Source organism: Hippopotamus amphibius, chromosome 12, assembly GCF_030028045.1.
Source record: "Hippopotamus amphibius kiboko isolate mHipAmp2 chromosome 12, mHipAmp2.hap2, whole genome shotgun sequence".
NCBI classification, from domain to species: domain Eukaryota; kingdom Metazoa; phylum Chordata; class Mammalia; order Artiodactyla; family Hippopotamidae; genus Hippopotamus; species Hippopotamus amphibius.
Window position 1 is genome coordinate 80310113 of NC_080197.1, and position 19501 is coordinate 80329613.

General features: G+C 55.0%; 1 protein-coding gene across 2 annotated transcripts in view; it reads left to right on the top strand.

Moving 5' to 3' along the window:
• The window catches only part of WNT5B (Wnt family member 5B), a 99301-nt gene extending 81455 nt beyond the window's left edge, over positions 1 to 17846 (top strand). For both annotated transcript variants that reach the window (XM_057703083.1, XM_057703081.1), the window contains 4 exons: positions 6307 to 6459; positions 7533 to 7780; positions 12153 to 12445; positions 17014 to 17846. In XM_057703083.1, the coding sequence (XP_057559066.1) occupies positions 6374 to 6459; positions 7533 to 7780; positions 12153 to 12445; positions 17014 to 17472 (1086 nt within the window). In that variant the 5' untranslated portion in view covers positions 6307 to 6373 and the 3' untranslated portion in view covers positions 17473 to 17846. The remainder of the gene's footprint in view (positions 1 to 6306; positions 6460 to 7532; positions 7781 to 12152; positions 12446 to 17013) is intronic.
• The last annotated feature ends 1655 nt before the right edge of the window (positions 17847 to 19501 follow it).

Below are 19501 nucleotides of genomic sequence, written 5' to 3' on the forward strand. Positions count from 1 at the left end.
CATCCTTATATGCCGTCCTTCTTGCCCTGTCCCCCTCCAACCCTACTTCCTAACATGGTCGTTCCCTTGGGCTCCTCCATGCTGTCTTTTGAGTAGGTTTCTCATGTACCCCCCAACCCCGGGCCCCCTCTGGACCACAGCACCTCAGGAAGCAGCATCCTACACATTTCCACTTAGCATGTGATAGCATGTCAGACACTGGATGGTGCTCGGGTCTCTCAGGAGAGGGTAGAGATAAGGCTGGAGGCTGGGACCTGGAATATCTAAAATCTCAACCTGTAGCTGACGGTGATTCCCAAATAAGAGGATAAGGAGCGGAAGCAGCTTCTCGCTGGTCTGTGGGCTTCAGAGTGTGGAGGCTTTAGTGTCTCACCTCCTGTTTTCCTTGACAGCAAAGGAGGGCTTTTCTCTCCTTTCAGTTGGGACCCTCGGGCACTGTACTAATGATGGGGAGGAAATGGTGAACAAGACCGTTTCCAGAGCAAAGACACAAAACCACAAATAAACAGATTAGCACGCCAGCTTCTTGCATGTTACATTAACTCCTGCAGCAGACACACACAGGAAGCTGGGGATGAGGAGGATGGAGGGGCCTTCTTTGGACGGGGTGGTCAGGGAAGGCTTTTTTGAAGGTGTACTCAAGGACAGAGGAGCCTGCCCTGCACAGAGAGAGGAGAAGCCGGTCCAGAGGTCAGCTAGGCACAGAGGGAGAAACAGTGAGGGGCGCAGGGGTGGGGGCTGTCAGGTAGCTGGGGGTTCTCCAGCAAAGTGAAAATCAAGAGCGGGTGAGAGGGCTGGCCGGGTCGGCTCTTGAAAAGGCTCACTCACGTACGTGGTGAGGAGCTCCGACTTCATCCTTTAGGACACAGGGAACCTTTCTTTGAAGAATTTTAAGCAAAGTCATTGGTCAGTTTTGAGTTTTAAAAAGAGCTCCTTTGGGACTTCCATGGCAGTCCAGTAGTTAGGACTCCGCATTTCCACTGCAGGGGGTGTGGGTTTGATCTCTGGTTAGGGAACTAAGATTCCTGCATGCCTCACGATGCAACCAAAAATAATAAAAAAATAAAATAAAATGAGCTCTTTGGCAGTTGTATTCATTGAAAGACAATGCAGTTTTACACTGTCAAAATAGGGTCTTCTCCTCTTGAGGACACAGTCCCTTAGTCAGCATCCCTGTTACAAGCGACCTGAAGCTTCTGCTGTCTGGGCTTTTTCTCTAGTTGTGGCGAGTGGGGGCTCCTCTTCATTGCGGTGCGCAGGCTTCTCATTATGGTGGCTTCTCTTGTTGTGGAGCACAGGCTCTAGGTGTGTGGGCTCAGTAGTTGTGGCTCGTGGGCTCTAGAGCGCAGGCTCAGTAGCTGTGGCACATGGGCTTAGTTGCTCCATGGCACGTATGATCTTCCCAGCCCAGGGACTGAACCTGTGTCCCCTGCATTGGCAGGCAGATTCTTACCATTGGACCCTCCAGGGAAGTCCCTCATTCTATTTCTTATACCTCAACTATACTTCAATTAAAAAATGAAAAAAAAAATCCTATTATTCTATTTTAATTTCTCCAGCTTTAAACAACAGCATGACGTGTTTTCAATCTATGTAGCATTCTGGCTGGGGGAAAGTCTGGCTTTTTTTCTCCCACAAGGCTGCGTGTGTGTGTGTGTGTGTGTGTTTATACTAGTCACTGTGCAATCAGCCTGCTTTTTGTAAACATTGCTTTTGGGGCTACTTTCTACAAATCAGGATGTTGTCCTCAGACAGCCTTCCTCCTGGTAAGAGGGCAGTGGTGAAAAGCAGGGAAGCAGAGCAGAGGAGGCCTTTGCTCCAGGGATGGTACGTGATGTGTTTACCTGGGTTTGGGCAAGAGGGGAAAGGTCTCGATTCCAAGCCAGAATCTCCCCTTCAATGGCTGTAGGACCGAGTTACCTGGCCCCTCCATGCCTTAGTTCCCTGCGGTTCCCTGTTCAAAGTGAGGATAAAAATGGCCTATATCATAAGAATTTTAGTGACGGTTACATGGATGCAAAACACTGGGCTCAGTGCATGTAGAAGGTGTTTAATACATGCTCACTAATATTGGATATTGTCACTGGTCATCAGTCATGAGCTGTTTATTGTCGGCGTAAGTACAGCAGGCAAGATGGGCACCCGAGGTGGGGGGGCGGGGGCACGTCCAGACCTTCAGGAGACTCTGGACCTACCGGAGAGGTAGGAACACACAGAGTCCCAAGGCAGCGTGTGCGGGCTCGGCAGTGCAGGCTGGACACCACCCTCCAGGGGCTAAGGAAGCGCCAGGTCAGTGGGAAGAGCCTCCTGACATTGGATTAATCAAAGGCAGCTTTACGGAGGAAGTGAACCTTGAGTGTGGACTTGAGCGTCATTTGAGGTTTGATTGCTGGAGAGGAAGAGGACCACGATGAGGTCTTGGGGGAAAGCAGGGCTTGCTCTGGGAGCAGGAGGAGACTGGGAAAGAGACCCCGAGGAGGGGACGTCAAGCAAAGCGTGGTGGGTAGAATGAGGCCAGGTTGGGAAGTTTCGGGGGCTCTAGGGTTGGGAACCATCTTGAGTTTTCAAGGGGGGATGTTACGCTGCACAGTCAGTGCTGCAGGAAAGCTGGTGCTGGAGCCCGGTGGGTTAGACGGCAGAGAGCACTTCCTGGAAAACGGGGAAGGGAGCTGCATTTCAGGAGATGCTGTCAGGTGTCCTGAGGTCCATGAGGAGGTGGAAATGCGGTGGCCGGGTTAGGGGGGATTGGGGGGGAGAGAAGAGAAGGCACAGGCCTACAGCTCTGGTACCCCCTCCCTTCCCCTGACCCCACCCCTCCCCCACCCTCCGAAAACCTGAGACCAAGGGCAGCACTTGGACAGCAGCCAGGAGTTCATGCAGGGACTGAGGTTGTCCACCTGCTGTGACAGGACTGCTAATAGAATTGCAGCTGTACCTTTGAACTACACAGCGGCCGGCGGCGGCCGTGGCAGTGGAGTGAGAAGTAGCCAGTGTCGACATGGAAAAGGCTCCCTGCCAGCTGCTCTTTCTGGGTAGGTTTCCAAGTGTAGGGATGCCCGTCTGGGGCCAGGGGGTAGGGGTGGGAGGTGACACCACTTACTGAGGGACACCTAAGCTGCTTGAGTCCTCAGGCTCTGGGGGCAGCCAGTCCTGAGCACTTAATGGTGGTTTTGTGAACAGCCAGTGACCTGGGCAGGCACTTGTCCTGTGGGTGGGGGCTTCCATGGTGTCACTGCTCTGGACAGCACAGAGATGTCCCTTCGGGGCAGAGCTGCTGGGTTGGCTCCACCCGCCCAAGTCCGTCTCCCAGTCTCCTAAGTGTGCGGGGTGGACGCGGCCACTTCAGGGAATGAAAACTGGTGGCTGGAAAAGTCCCAATTCACATATGCACCCCATGCACCACAACTACTGAAGCCTGTGCTCTGGAGCCTGCAAGCCACAACTACTGAGCCCATGTGCCACAACTACTGAAGCCTGTGCGCCCAGAGCCCGTGTTCTGCAGCAAGAGAAGCCACCTCACTGAGAAGCCCACGCACTGCAAGGAAGAGTAGCCCCCGCTGGCCCCAGCTAGAGAAAGCCCACCCAGCAACAAAGACCCAACACAGCCATAAATAATTTAAAAGAATATGCACCCCTTTGGCTATGACAGTAAAGTGCTCTCAGTAAGGACCCTGGACATGCACAGAGGGGGCCCATGTGCAGCAGGGGTACACCCCCATCTATCCACTCAGTGGTTTGGGGAGGCTTCTTCCAAGGACCCTAAACAGGGTAAACTCCATCCTCGTTCTGGATCCTTGTCCCCCCTTGATTTTTCCTCGAGGTTCACTGGACCCAACATATTATGTACTTACTTGTTCACGGCTGTATCTCTGGCACATACCAGGCCCTCAGGGCACATTTGATGAACGACTGTTTTGAATGAATGAATGAAATAATGCAGCAGAGGGCAGAACAGATGTCTGACCAGCTTGTTCTGGCCCTCTGGAGGGGTCCTGACTGAGATGTGGCATCCTCCCCTGGCCCTGAAGACAGAGACCCTGGACCCCTCCTACTTAATCCTGCTCTGTCTGCTCATTAGGTCCAACCATGGTTCGCAGGGCCTCCTTCCTCCCAGCCGGGTGGGGCAGAACGGTTCCATTCGGCCCAGCCAACGAGGCCGGTCTCCAGCACTCACCTCTCCCCCGGCCCAGCCCAGCCCGGCCCCGCCCCAGGAAGGCAAAGCTGATGATCCAGACCCACTCAATGCTGTGATGCTGGGGGTGGGGTGGCGTGGTCACATCTGTCCGCAGGAGAGAGTGTGTCCTGCGGGTTGCTGTGTGTGTGTCTTGGGGGGAAGTGTTCAGTTTCAGCTGCCGGGCATCTGGAAAGCAGAGAAAGAAGCCACCCCACGTGCTAGGGTCTTTTTTTTTTTTTTTTTAAGGTTTTAAAATACATTTTTTTTGAATGAGCTGGGAGTTTGCTGGAGAGCAGAGGGTGGTCGCAACAGCTGCCCAAGTGATGCCCACCTCGGGTGATGTTCATGAGGGCGGGATTAGCGGCTCCGGGAAAGTTTGGCTTTAGCGCCTGTCGCTGGGCGGTCAGAGCTGCTCTGACTCCTGTCTTCAGAGAGGCCCAGCGTGGCCTCGGGTGAACCTGGGGCTTACAGAGCCATAGAGGTTTCACAGGAGCCTGATGAGAGGGTGGGACAGAAGTGAGAGAGAGGGACCTGGGGATGAGAAGTGTCACCAGTTGGGAGAGAGAACTCAGCTCCCTGGGGGTGGGCCTGCAGAGGAGCCGGTGTGGGGAGGGAGAGGACCACAGGGAGTGGCCCCAGCCCTCCAGTCCCTAAGAAGCACTGGTAGTGGGGTTGAGGGTGTTTGGACAAGGAAACTCTTTGAAGCTTCTCTCTGTCCTCCCACTCTGGCCCTGGTCCCCTCCCCTCCATAAAGCCATTAGCTTCTGGTGCCAGCCCTATCTCTGCTCCATCTCTGGGCCCAGTCAGTGCATTCACAGACCTCCTGCCCTGGGGGACGGGAGGATTTATTGGGGGGAGGAGGGTTGAGGGGGGGAGGGGGCCTCTTCAGAGGAGGCGAGGTCTGTTAGGAAAGCAGGGTGTGGAGAGCTGTTAGTGGCTGGCCAGGCCGGGTCATTTCCGAGCTGGCTCTGCATGACAAAGGGGCTTTGATCTGCACCCCCTGCAACCGCGGGCCCCACACACCTGCCTGTGGGTGCCCCTGCCCCAGCTGGGACCTCCTGAAGAAAAGCCTGGAGGGGGTGGGGACGGCGTTGGCCCAGCTCCCCCGGGCTCTGCTTGGCTACCTTCCTCTCCTGGCGGCCCCAGGACAGAAATATCTCCTGGGCTGGTGACCCAGAGCCCCTGCCGCCCCCTCCCGGAGAGCCAGGAGGCCCTGAGCTGGTGAGGTGTGGGGGGGGGGGGGGGCGCTTTCAGAGTGTGGGAGTCGCTGTTTCATGAAGGTTGGGGTGCTGAGGGGCATTGGGGTGTGGGACACGCCCTGGATGGGGGCTCAGCTTGGGGGGGGTGCGTTTCCAGAGACTTGCTCCAGGGTCCGTCTGTCTTCAGTGCTCTGGGAAAGCTGTTCTCTGGGGACAGACAGTGTGATGCGAGTAGACCCACTGCTGCTGGGGGGCTGCTGGGGGGCCCCTGGACGGCACAGAGGAGGCGTGGGCCGCTGGAGCGGGGCGAGGGGGCAGGGGGAGGCACCGCCGGCACAGCCCGGGGGCAGCTTTTACATTTGCCAGAGGAGTTGGCTTGAGAAAGTGAAAAGTCCTCCCCATCTGCTATCTCTCCTGGTAGACTCGGGCTGGGATTTGGAAGACGTGTTCAGGGGGAGGAGGGTGCGGATTGGGAGCAAAGGCTCCTGTTTGGCTGTGGGTAATCAGCTCGCCGGGGATTTTCAGCTGTGCACAACAGACACATCCCTGGGGGGAGTGGATGGGGTTGTCCCATCTCCTTGGATGTTCTGGAAGCAGGGCAGGTGTGCATGGCAGCAGGCAAAGCATCTCCCTAAATGCCCCCAGAGTGGCTCTGCTCTTGGAATGCCTTGCTTTCCTCCCTTTTCTGGTCTCTCAGCTCCCTGTTTCCTTGGGCAGCAGGTCCCGAGCAGGGCTCCCCCAGGCTGGGGACACCCTAGGGTGAGAAGGGGAGGGTGGGACGGGAGGTTGGGGAGAGGCGGGAGGTTGGGGAGAGGCGGGAGGTTGGGGAGAGGCGGGAGGTTGGGGAGAGGCAGACCTTCCCCTGGGAGCAGGCTCTCCTGGCCCCCTGGTCTGCACCCCACACCGACTCTCCCTGTGTTCTCTTCTCTCCAGGGAGCCCATCTCGGAAGCCGTCAGTCCCCGGGGTCTTCCCCGGGCCCTGGGGGGGCGCAGGCGGACCATGCCCAGCTCGCCCGCCCTGCTCGCCGCAGCTGCTGTGCTGCTCGCCTGCTGGGCCCCGCTTCGGGCAGCGGCCAGCTCCTGGTGGTGAGTGTGGGCTGAGGCCCTCCCAGCCCGGCCCCCCCGGGCCGTAGAAGCGGGGGAGAAGGGACCACTCCTTTGTCAGCAACCCCAGGAACACGGGGACAGCTCTTTCTCTCTCGAGCCCCCAGAGTTACGAAAAGTTTCCCTGAGGTTGAGATTAATTCATTTGGCTTTTTCTCTGATCGGGTTCACGGTCGCCTTTCCCTGGACCTCCTCCATCGCCATGGGGTGTTAGAAATAGCTCTTTTGTTGCTCTCGGATCAATACGAATATTGATTTTTTTTTTCCTGCTGGTGAAGGCAAGGAGACTAGAATTCCCAATTTATAAGTCTGAAGACCAGATGAGGGATTTGCAGGACCATGTGTGGCTTCCTTTTGTGTTTTTAAGATTACTGTCACTGCCCCGTGGACAGGGAAATGGCAGGCACCCCCACCCCCATCCGCGCCGCCCCCTGTTTGGTGCCGTCTGTGCTCTGCTCTCATTTTGGCTTAGATGGCAAATCCACAGCCTTCTCCTCCGACTTAGCACTTTATTGTATCTGCAGGTGAGGAGCCAAAGGGAGAGCCCTACAGGGCGGGGTCAGGGGCCGTGTGGCTGAGAAGGGAGGGAAATTTTTAGACTATATGGCCATGCATGTAAACTGGATTCGATTTTAAAGGCCTGGGGGAGTTCTCTTTAGAGGAATTGGTTACCCTCTGCACACATCCTGTACTTGGGCCACCGTGGCCTAAAGCCTCCTCCTGCAGAGCGGCAGCCCCACGCACAGCCGCGCCCACCCCGCAGACCCAGCCCCGCTCTGGCCATCCCTCCCGAAGGCTTCTCCCCTCCTGAGTGCTCCCCGCTGTCTGGTCACGGTGGAGCCAGATGCTCAAGGTGGTCTCGGGCAGTCGACATCTCTCGCGTCGCCTGCGTTCGTGCCTCAGTTTCCCTTTGAAGGCAGGGACTCTGTTCTGGGTGCCTCTCCTTTCCAAGCCCTTGGCTCAGGGCCTGCCCATGGAAAGCCCCCAGGAGGGGGCTGAGTGCGAGGCCTGCTGCTGCCCCCTGGCCTCGCTCACCCCAGGCACTTCTGCTGCAGGTCTTTGGCCGTGAATCCAGTGCAGAGACCTGAAATGTTCATCATCGGGGCTCAGCCCGTGTGCAGCCAGCTCCCCGGGCTCTCTGCCGGCCAGAGGAAGCTGTGCCAGCTGTACCAGGAGCACATGGCCTACATAGGGGAGGGGGCCAGGACGGGCATCAGGGAGTGCCAGCACCAGTTCCGGCAGCGGCGGTGGAACTGCAGCACCGTGGACGACGCCTCTGTCTTCGGGAGAGTCATGCAGATAGGTGAGTGGGGGTGCGGCTGGAGTGGCTGTGCTTCCCAGCCTGGGAGCCAGTGCTCCATGGGGACCCACGTGCAAGGAGGGGGTTTTGGATGGCTGGCCCCCAGCCCTGGAGTCAGTTGGCCCTCTGCTTCCCGCCCCGCCCTGTGCAGGCAGCCTATAGGCACTCCCTCTGGGCAGGCGTCAGAGGTCTGAGCTGAGTTAGAGTGGATCCGGAAGCCTGACCACCACCACTGCCCCTGTGTCGGCTCTAGGCTCTCCTCTAGAGATGTGGGCAGAGAGCTGAAAATTACAGCCCTGAGTGTCTCGAGAGTTTCGCCTCTTCCACTTGGACCCTGAGAGAGAGAGAAACCATGGGCCATGTTGGCGATGGCTGTCATTAACCTGGCCCAGATCCAGTCCTGGCTTTTTCACTCGAAAGGGGGTGTGTGTGCGAGTGGGGGCGGGGAGAGGGTCAGACTGAAGGAGGAAGATGAGAGGGCCACCCCTGCCTGGATTCCTGTCCCGACCCCTCTCCCACTCCGGGCTGAGGATTCTCTGGCTACGCTATTGCTTAGATGGAGGTGTGATCTGGGGTCTAATTGTTTTAGGTCCTTTTGAAATGCAATCCTCCTCTCCCTGGCAAGAAATTGAGAAATCCGGCCCTATTCTGCGGGGTCTTATCCCCAGGGCCATAAAAGGAAGGTGTTAGAGTACTGTGTCCCAGCTCACCTTCTCCCGGAACAGCTTTCCCCCAAAGGCAAATTCTGGAGTTCCCTGAAGCTGGGGGAGCCAGGGAGTTGGGGATTCTGCACCTCTGTTGTGAAGGCCCCTCCCTCCCTGCCCTGCATTGAGAAGTGAGAGGCAGGGGAAGTACGCTTTGAACCTTGCTTCTCTCTTCTTCCTTCAGCATCAACTCAAGGTCCTTGAAAGGAATGCTCAATGAGCTCTCGTAACAGCTCTACTGGGCAGCTTTCCCAAGAGTGGGCCCAGGGGTCAAGTGGGATTCATTCATAGTTGATCAGTTCTTCTCAAATACATTTAGTGTCTGTCCCGTCTTCCTGGTGAGAGTCTTGGTCAGCCGCGCTCCCTGCCTGCTGGGTTTTGGGTGAGGAAACTAGGATGGCCCAGGTGTGGAGAGAGGCATCCCCTAATCACTGTCAGGGAACTAATATTTCTTTGGGACCGAGTGAATGCCTGACATTGGCCAGATCCTTTTCATGTAATTTTGTTGTGTGAAGGCCAAAAAGTGAGGCTTTGCTTTAGGGAGGAAGGGGTGGAGAGTGACCAGTGAAAGCAGATGCTACCAGTCTGTGCCCTATTCCATCACAGATGGAACCCTTCTGTTTGCCTTATTCTCACCGTCCCCTTTTGCAGCTTCCCTGCAGGCTTCTGCTGCCTGGGAAGCTGTCCTCCCTCCTCCCACTGGGCCCAGGGCTTCTGGTGAGTCCTCTCCCTGTGTCTGGCATGTGACTTCCGAGACTCCTTCCCCTTTGAGCCACTGCAAGCATCCACCACCAGAGGGCAGCAGAGCAGCCCGGAGGGTGCCAGGCCCCTCACCTGGAGGCTAGGAGGCAGGAGGCACCTGCCAGGTAGCTGGGCAGCTATGGAACAGAAGGTGTGATATTGTCCAGCTGTCTCCTTGTCCGGGGAAGATGCACAACCTCTCAGCAGCTCCATGGCTGCTGGTTTATCAGCCTTTATACTCTCTGAATTGTTCCCCTTAAAGAGATGCCCCTGTGTTGCTTACCCAGTCTGAAGCCCCAGCTCTCTGCTTGCTAAAAGCAGCACAAGGTCTGTCCTCAGGTTTCCCTGAGGCCCACGTGCTGCCCCAGGAAGACAGAGCTGCCTGCACTCAGGGCCTAATGATGCCCCCAGCCAAAGGAGGCAGAGTGACCACGAGAGATACTGAGTAGATTCACTGGGACAGATGAGATCGAACTGTGAGATGGGCTGGGACCCTCAGAGGCCTGATGTCTGCACTATGAAGCTCAGCTGCAGGAACATCATTTTACCAGGCAATTCTGAGAGGGGTGCCTCGGCTCTGTGAAGCGTGTTTGCTACAGAATGGTGGAAGAAATCAGACATATGTAGCTTGGAAAAGAGAAAACATAAAAGGCATATCAGTCGCTTTCAGATACTGAATGGCAAACAGAAGAGGGATTGGCTCCAGCAGAGGGACGTTATAGGGAAGCATCTCTCGGTTTACTCTCAGAAAGAACAGTCTGGTGATTAGAGTCATTCTAAAGAGATGGAGTGGGTGGCCTTGGGAACCCAACCCGCTTCTCCGAGGACTGTGGTAAAGGCAGATGGAGTGTAGATCTGGGCCCAGCTTCAGACGCTCCTTCCTGTTCCGGGATGCCAGGTCGGGGGTTGAGGCCCCGTTTCAGGAACACCTCTCAGGCATGACTCCCTCTCTAAGAGCCCTTGGCCATCTTACCTTCCTGGAAGCTCCCATAGTCTGACTCCCGAGACCCACAGATTCTGTCTCTGGCTGTGGTTCACACTGGCTCAAACATCAGTCCTGAGGACTGAGTCATGAGTGTGGTTTCCTGTATCACCTGGTTTTCTTGGTGCTGCTCCTACTCCACATCTGACCAGAAGCTGGCCCCTGGTTACTGGAGAAAAACTGACTTGCCCTGTCTGTTTTGGTTGCGAACTTCACTGTGTCATGCCTAGGCTACCCAGAAGTAAGATCAGGTGGCAGGTGGGAGATCGCAGTGGACCTCGCAGTGACTGCAGACTGCCTCCTCACCACCTGCCAAGACAGGATCACAGGATGGCAGCCTCTGACCCTTTGAGGTTCCAAAGAGGGGGACGTGGGGAGCAGAAGATTCTGCCTGGTTTCATCGCCGAGATCAGGACTGAATCTCAGTTCCCAGCTAAGAACACCTCCCCTCCCTCCATACCCAAGTCCATACGAGTATTATTTATTATTTCTCACAACAGCTTTCCTGAAGGTAATTCACGTACTGTACAATTCAGCATTTTAAAGTGTACAGTTCAGCATATACTTACCAGATTGTGCAACCATCACCACTCTCTAATTGCAGGACATTTTTGCAGCCCTATAAAGACACTGCATACCCACTAGTGATCACTCTCCATCTTTTCTCCCTCCTCCCCAAACCCTAGACAACACTAATCTTTCTGTCTCTATGAATTTTCACATTGTGGACATTTCATATAAATGGGATCATACAATACATGGCCTTCTGAGTCTGTTCAATACAGATACAAAATGCGAAATGTCTCACTGTAATAACTCCAGGTTCATCCCTGTTGTAGCCTGTCCACAGCACTTCATTACTTTTTATGGCTGAATACTATTCCCTTGCATGGGTAATGCCACCTTTTGTTTACCCATTGATCCACTGATGGACCTTATGGGTTGTTTCCATCTTTTGGATATTATGAATAATGCTGCAATGAACATTCACGTACAAGTTTTTCTGGGAACATATGTTTTCGTTTATCTTGGATGTATTCTTAGGAGTGGAACTGCTCGGTCATATGGCAGTTCTATGTTTAACCTTCTGAGGAGCTGCCAGACTGTTTTCCAAAGCAGCTGCACCATAAAATGTTCCCACCAGCAGCACATGAGGGTTCCGGTTTTTCCATATCCTCATCAACTTGTCATTAGTTGCCTTTTTGATTATAGCCATTCTCGCGGGTGTGAAGTGATGTCTCATGATTTTGATTTGCATGTCCCTGGTGGCTGACTATTATTTTTTATAAACGTTTTTATTGAAGTAGAACATCCATCGTATGGGTTTTTAAGTGGTTCACTACAGCAATAAAGTCACAGTTTGGGTTTTTTGCAGGAAATGATCTGGATGTTTAGAGAGACTGTGCTGAGTGTCCGTGGAGGTGGTGCCCCAGTGCTGTCGGGTTGGGACGCTGGGTGGACCACGGGGGACAGGGGGAAGTGGCTTGGATGATTCTGGATGTTGCAATCCTGGTCCATTTCTACTCCTGGTCTTGGCCGAAGTTGAGCTAGATAATGCAGCCGTAAAAAGGCACATGTGTGGCCTGTGGAGGGTGAGAAACAGACCTGTGAGGGAGCGGTGTTTGCCTGGACAGAGTTGCACTGTTGGTGCCATGATTTCTGCCCAGTCTCATTCTGGCCTGCCCGCCTGGTCTACCAATGCATCGATGCCCACTCTCCCCTCTGCTCAGGCCGGCCTCCTAGGAGGGCACAGGTGGGTAAACCTCTCCAGAAGGGATGAGATGCAGGCCAGGGCTGGAGGGACTCACCAGGCAGAGGAGACAAACTTCGCTTCCTGGTCCAGGGTGCTCTCTGACCCCGGGAGTTTCGGCGGGGAGAGGTGCCCCCTCCTGGGGTGCGGGGCGGCGGGGAACAGGGGCCTCACCCGCGCGCCCTTGTCCGCCCGCAGGGAGCCGGGAGACGGCCTTCACCTACGCGGTGAGCGCGGCCGGGGTGGTGAACGCCATCAGCCGCGCCTGCCGCGAGGGCGAGCTGTCCACGTGCGGCTGCAGCCGGGCCGCGCGGCCCAAGGACCTGCCCCGGGACTGGCTGTGGGGCGGCTGCGGGGACAACGTGGACTACGGCTACCGCTTTGCCAAGGAGTTCGTGGACGCCCGCGAGCGGGAGAAGAACTTCGCCAAGGGCTCGGAGGAGCAGGGCCGCGTGCTCATGAACCTGCAGAACAACGAGGCTGGCCGGAGGGTAAGCGACCCCGCCCCACGCGCACCTGGACGGCGGCCCCGCCTCCCATGCACAGGTGGATGGAGGACCCCTTGCCGCACACACACCTGGACGGCAGACCCCCCCCCCACCTCACACACACCCAGATGGAGGACCCCACCCCTACACACACCTAGACAGTGGACCCCAACCCCCACACCCCTACCACATCTGCTGTTCCTGGGTTGGGCTGCTCGGTGGCTGGCTGGTCCAGGAAGGGGGAGATTCTTACCCACCATGCTGACCTAGATTCCCACACTGTGGAACTCATCCTTGATTTCAAAAGGCTCCTTTTCCCAGGAGACACATGCACTTGTGACAGTTTTCTTTGCCTTATTTCTCCACAGGACATCCGTCCCTGTAGGACTTAGGTGCAGTCTTATCATCAGAATTTTAGATAGCTCTTGTCTTGACTGCCCTTTCTGTGTCCTTTGAACAGACAGGATGATTGAAAGTTGAGGCCACCAGACCTTTGACCTGTCAGAGGCTCAGGTGAAAGTAGAGCTACCTTTTCAGGGCTGCTATTGTGCACATCCGGAGACCCAGTCCAAAAGCACACTTCAGTACCGGTGGCAGACACACTCGAGTGCTCTAACCTAAGTGGGAGTGTGGAGGGCAGCCATTCTTTGAAGGCCCAGGCCCATTAATCTCACGCAAGATGCGAGGGTCTTCTGAGCCTCCATTTCAGTGGAGACTAAAATGTAGGTTTGGGGGGGAGCTAGGTTTATTGTATGTGCAGAGCACACATGGGCCAGGGCTCTGGGCTTCCTGCATGGGTGCTGGAGAGCTCGGGCCTCATCTACCGGCACATGCTCAGGAAGCCCCCACCTCTGCACACACAGCCAGCTCCTCTTTCCTGGGCCGGGTCTGGCCCGACAGGGTCTGCCTCCATTGCAGACTGGAGGGCTCTCTCAGCCTTTTGCTGTTCACGTGTCCACTGTGGATGTGTGTCCAGGTCTCTCTACACAGAGGTCTGAGGCCCGAGTGCTGGGTGGCAGGAGACCCTCCTGGAGAAGGGCCAGGGCCATGGACCTCTCAGGAAACTACACAGACCTCTTTCTGGGAGAGCTGTCCATACTCAGGTCCATGTCAAGCCTGGGCTCGGGACCCAGCAAGGTACTTAGTGAAGCCGAAGATGAACTAACAAACAAAACAAAACAATGGGAACAGCAGTTTCTGGAGAAGAAATAAATTCAGAAATTTAATGTTGGTTCATTGGTGATTCAAGAACAAGATATGGATATACTTCTAAAAAAGTGTTTCCATATTAATTTTTAAAAAAATTAATTCATGTTTCGTAGTAACAGATATCAGACAAAGGGGATCGGAAATGCCTTTTCTATGACTCGGGCTCCCATGGTGTTGGTAGAGGTGGTACCGTGTGTAGACCTAGCGCCATCACTAGCGTGACATCAGTTGGTCATTGCCCAGCATCCTCCCTGCAGAGCCCACGTCCAGAGGCTAGTTTTGTTTAGCCAGATGTGGGTATTCATCTGTGGCGTGTCAGGAGTTCGGGCTGTCGCTCTGATCCGTGGCTATTGTGCTATAAATCTGGGTAGAGAGACCAGAACTCTCCTGCTCTGAGGGCATCTGTGGAACTGCATTGGTTTCCCATGACTTCCTCTCTGTTTGCCAGTCTTTGGACATCTAACCTGAGAGATTGGTTAAAAAAAAAGTTACGGTCTTCACTTTTTATCTCCCGAATGCCCCAATTCTACCCATTTTTCAAGATCCCAGTTCAAATACCGCCTACTCCCACGATCTGTCCTATCCCCCCATGGTTGGTGGTCTCTGCGTCTGAGGTGCAGGGAGCCTTGTGGACTCTGCTTGAGGCACTAGACCTTGCTTCCTCCTCCTCAGTTTATCGGCTGCAGCTCTTGAGGATGGGGGTTCCCTGGGACCTCTGCTGCACTCTTTGGTGCGGGGGGGAAGGGGGGGCACATATGACTTAGCAGAGAAAATTCCCCGTGGCCTCCTAGCAAGAGGTCAAATTCAGAAAGGCTTCCCTGTCTCCGCTTGGAGCCGTGCTTGGGGCCCCAGGGCAAATGCGGAGGTGACCAGGCTCTCCTCCTCATCTGGGCTGAGTGTTACATCTGTAGCCCACTTGTCCTGGCTCCTCATTTCTTCACCCTTAATTGTTTGTTTGCTTTTTCCAGCCCTTATCTCAGCCGCGCCTTCCCTCTGCCTGTCCTACCCCTTCCCCGGCTTCCTCCGGCTGCTCCCAGTCTTTGGCCCCGTCCTGCAGCCTTCTCACCTCTGAACAGCACTTTATTTCTCCCTGGCCTCCATCTGCTCCAGGTGGGGCACCTCTGTCCCTCTCTAGGTCTTATCCCCCTCCAAGGAGCAGGCCTCGCCATCAATCACCTCCTACCTCCTTAGGCCTACGCAGAGCCTTCCTCAGGAAGGACTAAGCGGTGGTCGGCATTGAAAATTCCCCAGACCGGTATCTCACAACCAGATCTTTAAAACAGTAGGATATCTAGGATCTGACATCTTGACCACAGTGTAAATCTTGGGCATGCTTTGCAAGAAACTTCTCTCAGCCTTTGAGAGCCTCTAGTGACCCCATTTTACATACTGAAGGCAGGGGAGGTGAGTTGATACTGCCTGTCACTCAAGGACCTCTAAGCACTTTCCAGATGAAAGCCGCCTCGTCCTTGTGACATTCCTGCCAGTGACTAGGCTCCGTCCCACTGTTAGATGTGGAAGAGGGGCGACGAGGGGCTCTGCCTGGGACAAGATGTAGAACTCAGAAAAATTTCAAAACCTTCTCTTGCTTTTTCAGTTAGCAGGAAGGGCCAAAATCCCACCCCTCCTTCTCTTGCAAGAGGAGCATCTATATATTAGCAATAGTAAAATATTTAAAAAGCAAACATCACTGTCTCTATGATGTCTTTCTGTCTAGAAGGAGATAGAATGAACATCTAAATAGTGAGAGTCAGTGATGCTCTTCCTTCCGGATTTGTTTTGCTAAAATTCCCGTCCCTTGCTTCCAGGAGCCTCGCTTAGACTCTCCTTCCCCAAATCCCCCTCAGTGTTTGCCTCCGTGGAGATGCTTATCCTGCCCCACCCGCCCCCGTCACTTAGTGGCAGGTACACAGTTTTAGGCCCTTAACGTTTCCTCCTTCTTCTAACAGCGTCAGATGCCTGACATCCCTCTCTTACCTGGGGACCATTTCCAAGGAATGTCAGGCTCCAGCTCAGATTGGGGGGGGGGGGGGGGCGGGATTGTGCCAGAGGGTGATCGCAGGTCCCGTCGTTGCAGTGCCTCTCAGAATGGGGTGTCAGTTCCTTTCTGCCTTCTGCCTGGGGAGGGGAGGGACCTGCCTGCCTTCTTCACCCTAATCTGTTTTTAAACCCCAAGGTTGGCGTGCAATCCCTCCTGGGTGGCCCTCTGTAGAGCAACCGTTTCTCCACCATAAAATAGTGGGAACAGTTCTGTACCAGGAAAAAGTCAGGAAGAGTTTAGACAGGAGTGATATGAGATGCTGCTGCTGCAGCTCTTTCTTGCACCTGCGTTGGTCCCTGCCACGGTGCCGAATAAAGACACAAGCGGGGGACTCTTGAAAAGCAAGCCGAGAGCAACGCTTGACAAATGAGGCCTGGCTGCATCCGGTGACAATAGCTGTGGCAGAGGAAAATGCTAGGCGGCAGACCTGCATCTTTATCCCGCCATCTGCACTTCTGGGCCGGCTGCCAGGGCTCGCCGACACAATGCATCCGTATGCTTTCGCTGAAAAGCACTTTGTAAGCAGCTTTCTGGTCTGCTTTTGCTTTTCCGTTTGGATTTGGGGTCGCCCACGTACAGGTCCCCTCCCATTGTTGTGGTTCAGTGACTTCTGGCTGGATTTGTTCTCCAAGGCAGCCCCCCTAAGGTGGACCCACCAGTCTGCTCTCCCATCACAGAGGGCCCACGCCTCCTCCCCCGCGTCCCAGCCCCTCCCAGGAGGTGTCTCATCACAAATGTGCTGTGGTTTATGGGGAGGCCCCCAGCGGCTCTGCAGGGCTAACGCCCAGCCGTTAACACAGAAAAAGGGACCGCTTAATTCCTAGGGGACTTGGCAGGACTGGGGAGAGCTTTTGGCTAGCCAGGGCCGTGCCAGTGGTCTCTGTTATAGGCTTGCGGTAAGGCTGATTCTTTTTCTCTGGACTGGGCTCCATATCATGTAAAAGCTTTTGTTGGTTTTTATTTGTTTGAGACTTTGATCCAGATAAAAGTATCCTTTTTTTTTTTTCCTGCTGGTAAAAATGACACATTTCTTGTAACAAATTTCAAGTGATAAGAAATGGGTCACAGAAAGGGCAAGGGCCATCCTGGTAGCAGATCAGACGTGGGCGTCACCTCCCCAGCAGTTTTCTATGTGTTGCTCCTCTCATCCACTTTCAACCTGGCAAGGCTTTTGGACCCCGCTGGAAAACTGCCCCTCCGCACACTCACCCCGCCAGCCCTCTCCTGCTCTCGGCCTGTGGGACCCTCGCCGGCCTCTGGGCATCTTCTGTCAGGGATGCTCCTTCTCAACCCCTTCTCTCTCCCCCACCCCTCCCCGCAGGCTGTGTATAAGACAGCAGATGTGGCCTGCAAATGCCACGGCGTCTCGGGGTCCTGCAGCCTCAAGACCTGCTGGCTACAGCTGGCCGAGTTCCGCAAGGTGGGGGACCAGCTGAAGGAGAAGTACGACAGCGCGGCCGCCATGCGCATCACCCGCCGCGGCAAGCTGGAGCTGGTCAATGGCCGCTTCAAGCAGCCCACCCCCGAGGACCTGGTCTACGTGGACCCCAGCCCGGACTACTGCCTGCGCAACGAGAGCACGGGCTCGCTGGGCACGCGGGGCCGCCTGTGCAACAAGACGTCTGAGGGCCTGGACGGCTGCGCGCTCATGTGCTGCGGCCGCGGCTACGACCAGTTCAAGAGCGTGCAGACCGAGCGCTGCCACTGCAGGTTCCACTGGTGCTGCTTCGTCCGCTGCAAGAAGTGCACGCAGGTCGTGGACCAGTTCGTCTGCAAGTAGCTGAGGCCACTGTCCAGCACTCCTCCGCGCTGCCACACAGAAGTCTATAGGATATAAATCTATATAAATTTATTTTATATTTGTATAAAGAAAAGGATGGATGGTAAATAATTAAAAGAAGAAGACAGAAAGGAAAAGCCTATTTAAGAGACGCTGGAGGGACTTCCCTGGTAAGACTCCGCACTCCCAACTCAGAGGGCCCACATTCAACCCCTGGTCAGGGAACTAGATCCCACGTGCCACAACTAAGAGTTCACACGCCACAACTAAGGAGCACACGTGCCGCAACTAGGGAGCCTGCAAGCTGCGACTAAGACCCGGTGCAACCAAATAAATAAAATAAATTTTTAAAAAAGAGATGCTGGAGATCTTGATTGGACTCTGCTGGTTCTCTGTTCCCAGTGGTGGGAAAAGGCTCTGTCTCCACCCTCTGGCGGGGACTCGCACGAGGTAGGACTTGGGAATGTCCACTCTCTACCCACCATGGCCTTGAGGACAGAGGTGGTTCTTGGAGGGAGAACTTGATGTTGTCTGGAGTCTTTGCTGGGTGGGTGACTGTCCTGCAACCCCAGCCCCCAGGCCAGGCGGCCCCGTGAATGGTGGCAGGAACCCAGCCTCACCCCTGGCATCTTCTGGGTCTCGTTCAGAACACTGACTGGTCCCGTGAGAGGCCTAGCGCCTCCTCACACTTTTGTCTGTGTGTGTACTTGCAGAATCCACAGTTACAGAAAAGAGGACGGGCCCCATGTCGTCTCTGACCTGGGGACCACTGGGTGGGTTCAGCTTCTCCCCAGACTCCGGGGCCTGTCTTTCCAGTGAGAATTACTCTTCCTCCATGGTTCACTGGCTCTCACCCACGGGCTCCCTGCAGCAGGAGGGAGGGGTCGTTTGACCTGAGTGTCAGGAAAGACATGGGCTGAACATGAATATCTGTGCCCGAGCCGCAGAAAGCCAGGTGGTGACTGGCGAGGGCAGGTGGACGGTGCTCCCGCGCAAGGAGTGGACGCTCTGATGCTGCTGCTGGCCCTCCCCGTCGAGGGAGGCGGGGTCAGGCCTGGTCAGGCTTGGCCTGGCTGGCGCGGGCTCTTCATCTCTGCCGCGGATGTCGTTTTCCTCTGACATTAAACACCCTCCACTGAAGTTTCTCTCTCTTTCCTTATTTGAACACACGGTTACGTTCCATGGGTCTCCTTTTATTGTCGATCGGATCCTTGGAACCCTGCTGCACGGCGCACACAGGGAAGAGGGCAAGGGAATGGAGACCTTTTAGAGCCCTAGGCTGGTGTTAGAAGGGCAGAGGGACGTGGTGAGAATAATAAGGCGATGTGTGTACGCCCTCTCCCTAAGGGCAACACAGAGGTAAATGATGGCTGTTAATATTACTGTTCTGAACAGAATTCAGAGATTTTTAAGGTTAAACCTCACATTTACCTCCTCTTCCCTATTTTTATCCCCCACCAGGTCTTCCTGGGCTCTTGGTGACCACAGGCAATGGGGATGCCCTCTGCCGGCTTCTCTGTGTTGCCATGTCGGGTTTGGGGGCCAGAACTCCTGTTTTGGAGTATCTGCGACAGGAGAGAATAAGGCAGAGCTCAGGGATCCTAGAAAAGGAAGGAGTTTCCAGGAGAGACACTGAGCTGGGCTGCCTGGTGAGCCAGTAGCCGCTGAAGACCTCGGTTTTATGTTAGAAAAGTTTGTTTCTGGGAAAGTGATGGGATTACGGGATTAACTTGGTTGTCATGAGCAAATGATACTGCAGAACAGTGTAAAAGAGATTCTGCCTGAAAAAAAAAAAGAGAGAGAGAGATTCTGCCTGAGAGGATCCACGGTCCCAGATCCTGCTGTGTCTTTAGTACCTAAAGAAGAACCTCCTGACTCAACACCAAGGCAGGTCCGGCGCAGGGCTGCGTTACCGGCAGCTGTTCCTCACATAGTTCCTCAGGTTCCTTTGGCTGACATTTTCAAGAGGAATGGTCCATGGGGGAAAGTGTTTAAACCATCCGTCCTGCATAAGATCAAAACCATGTCG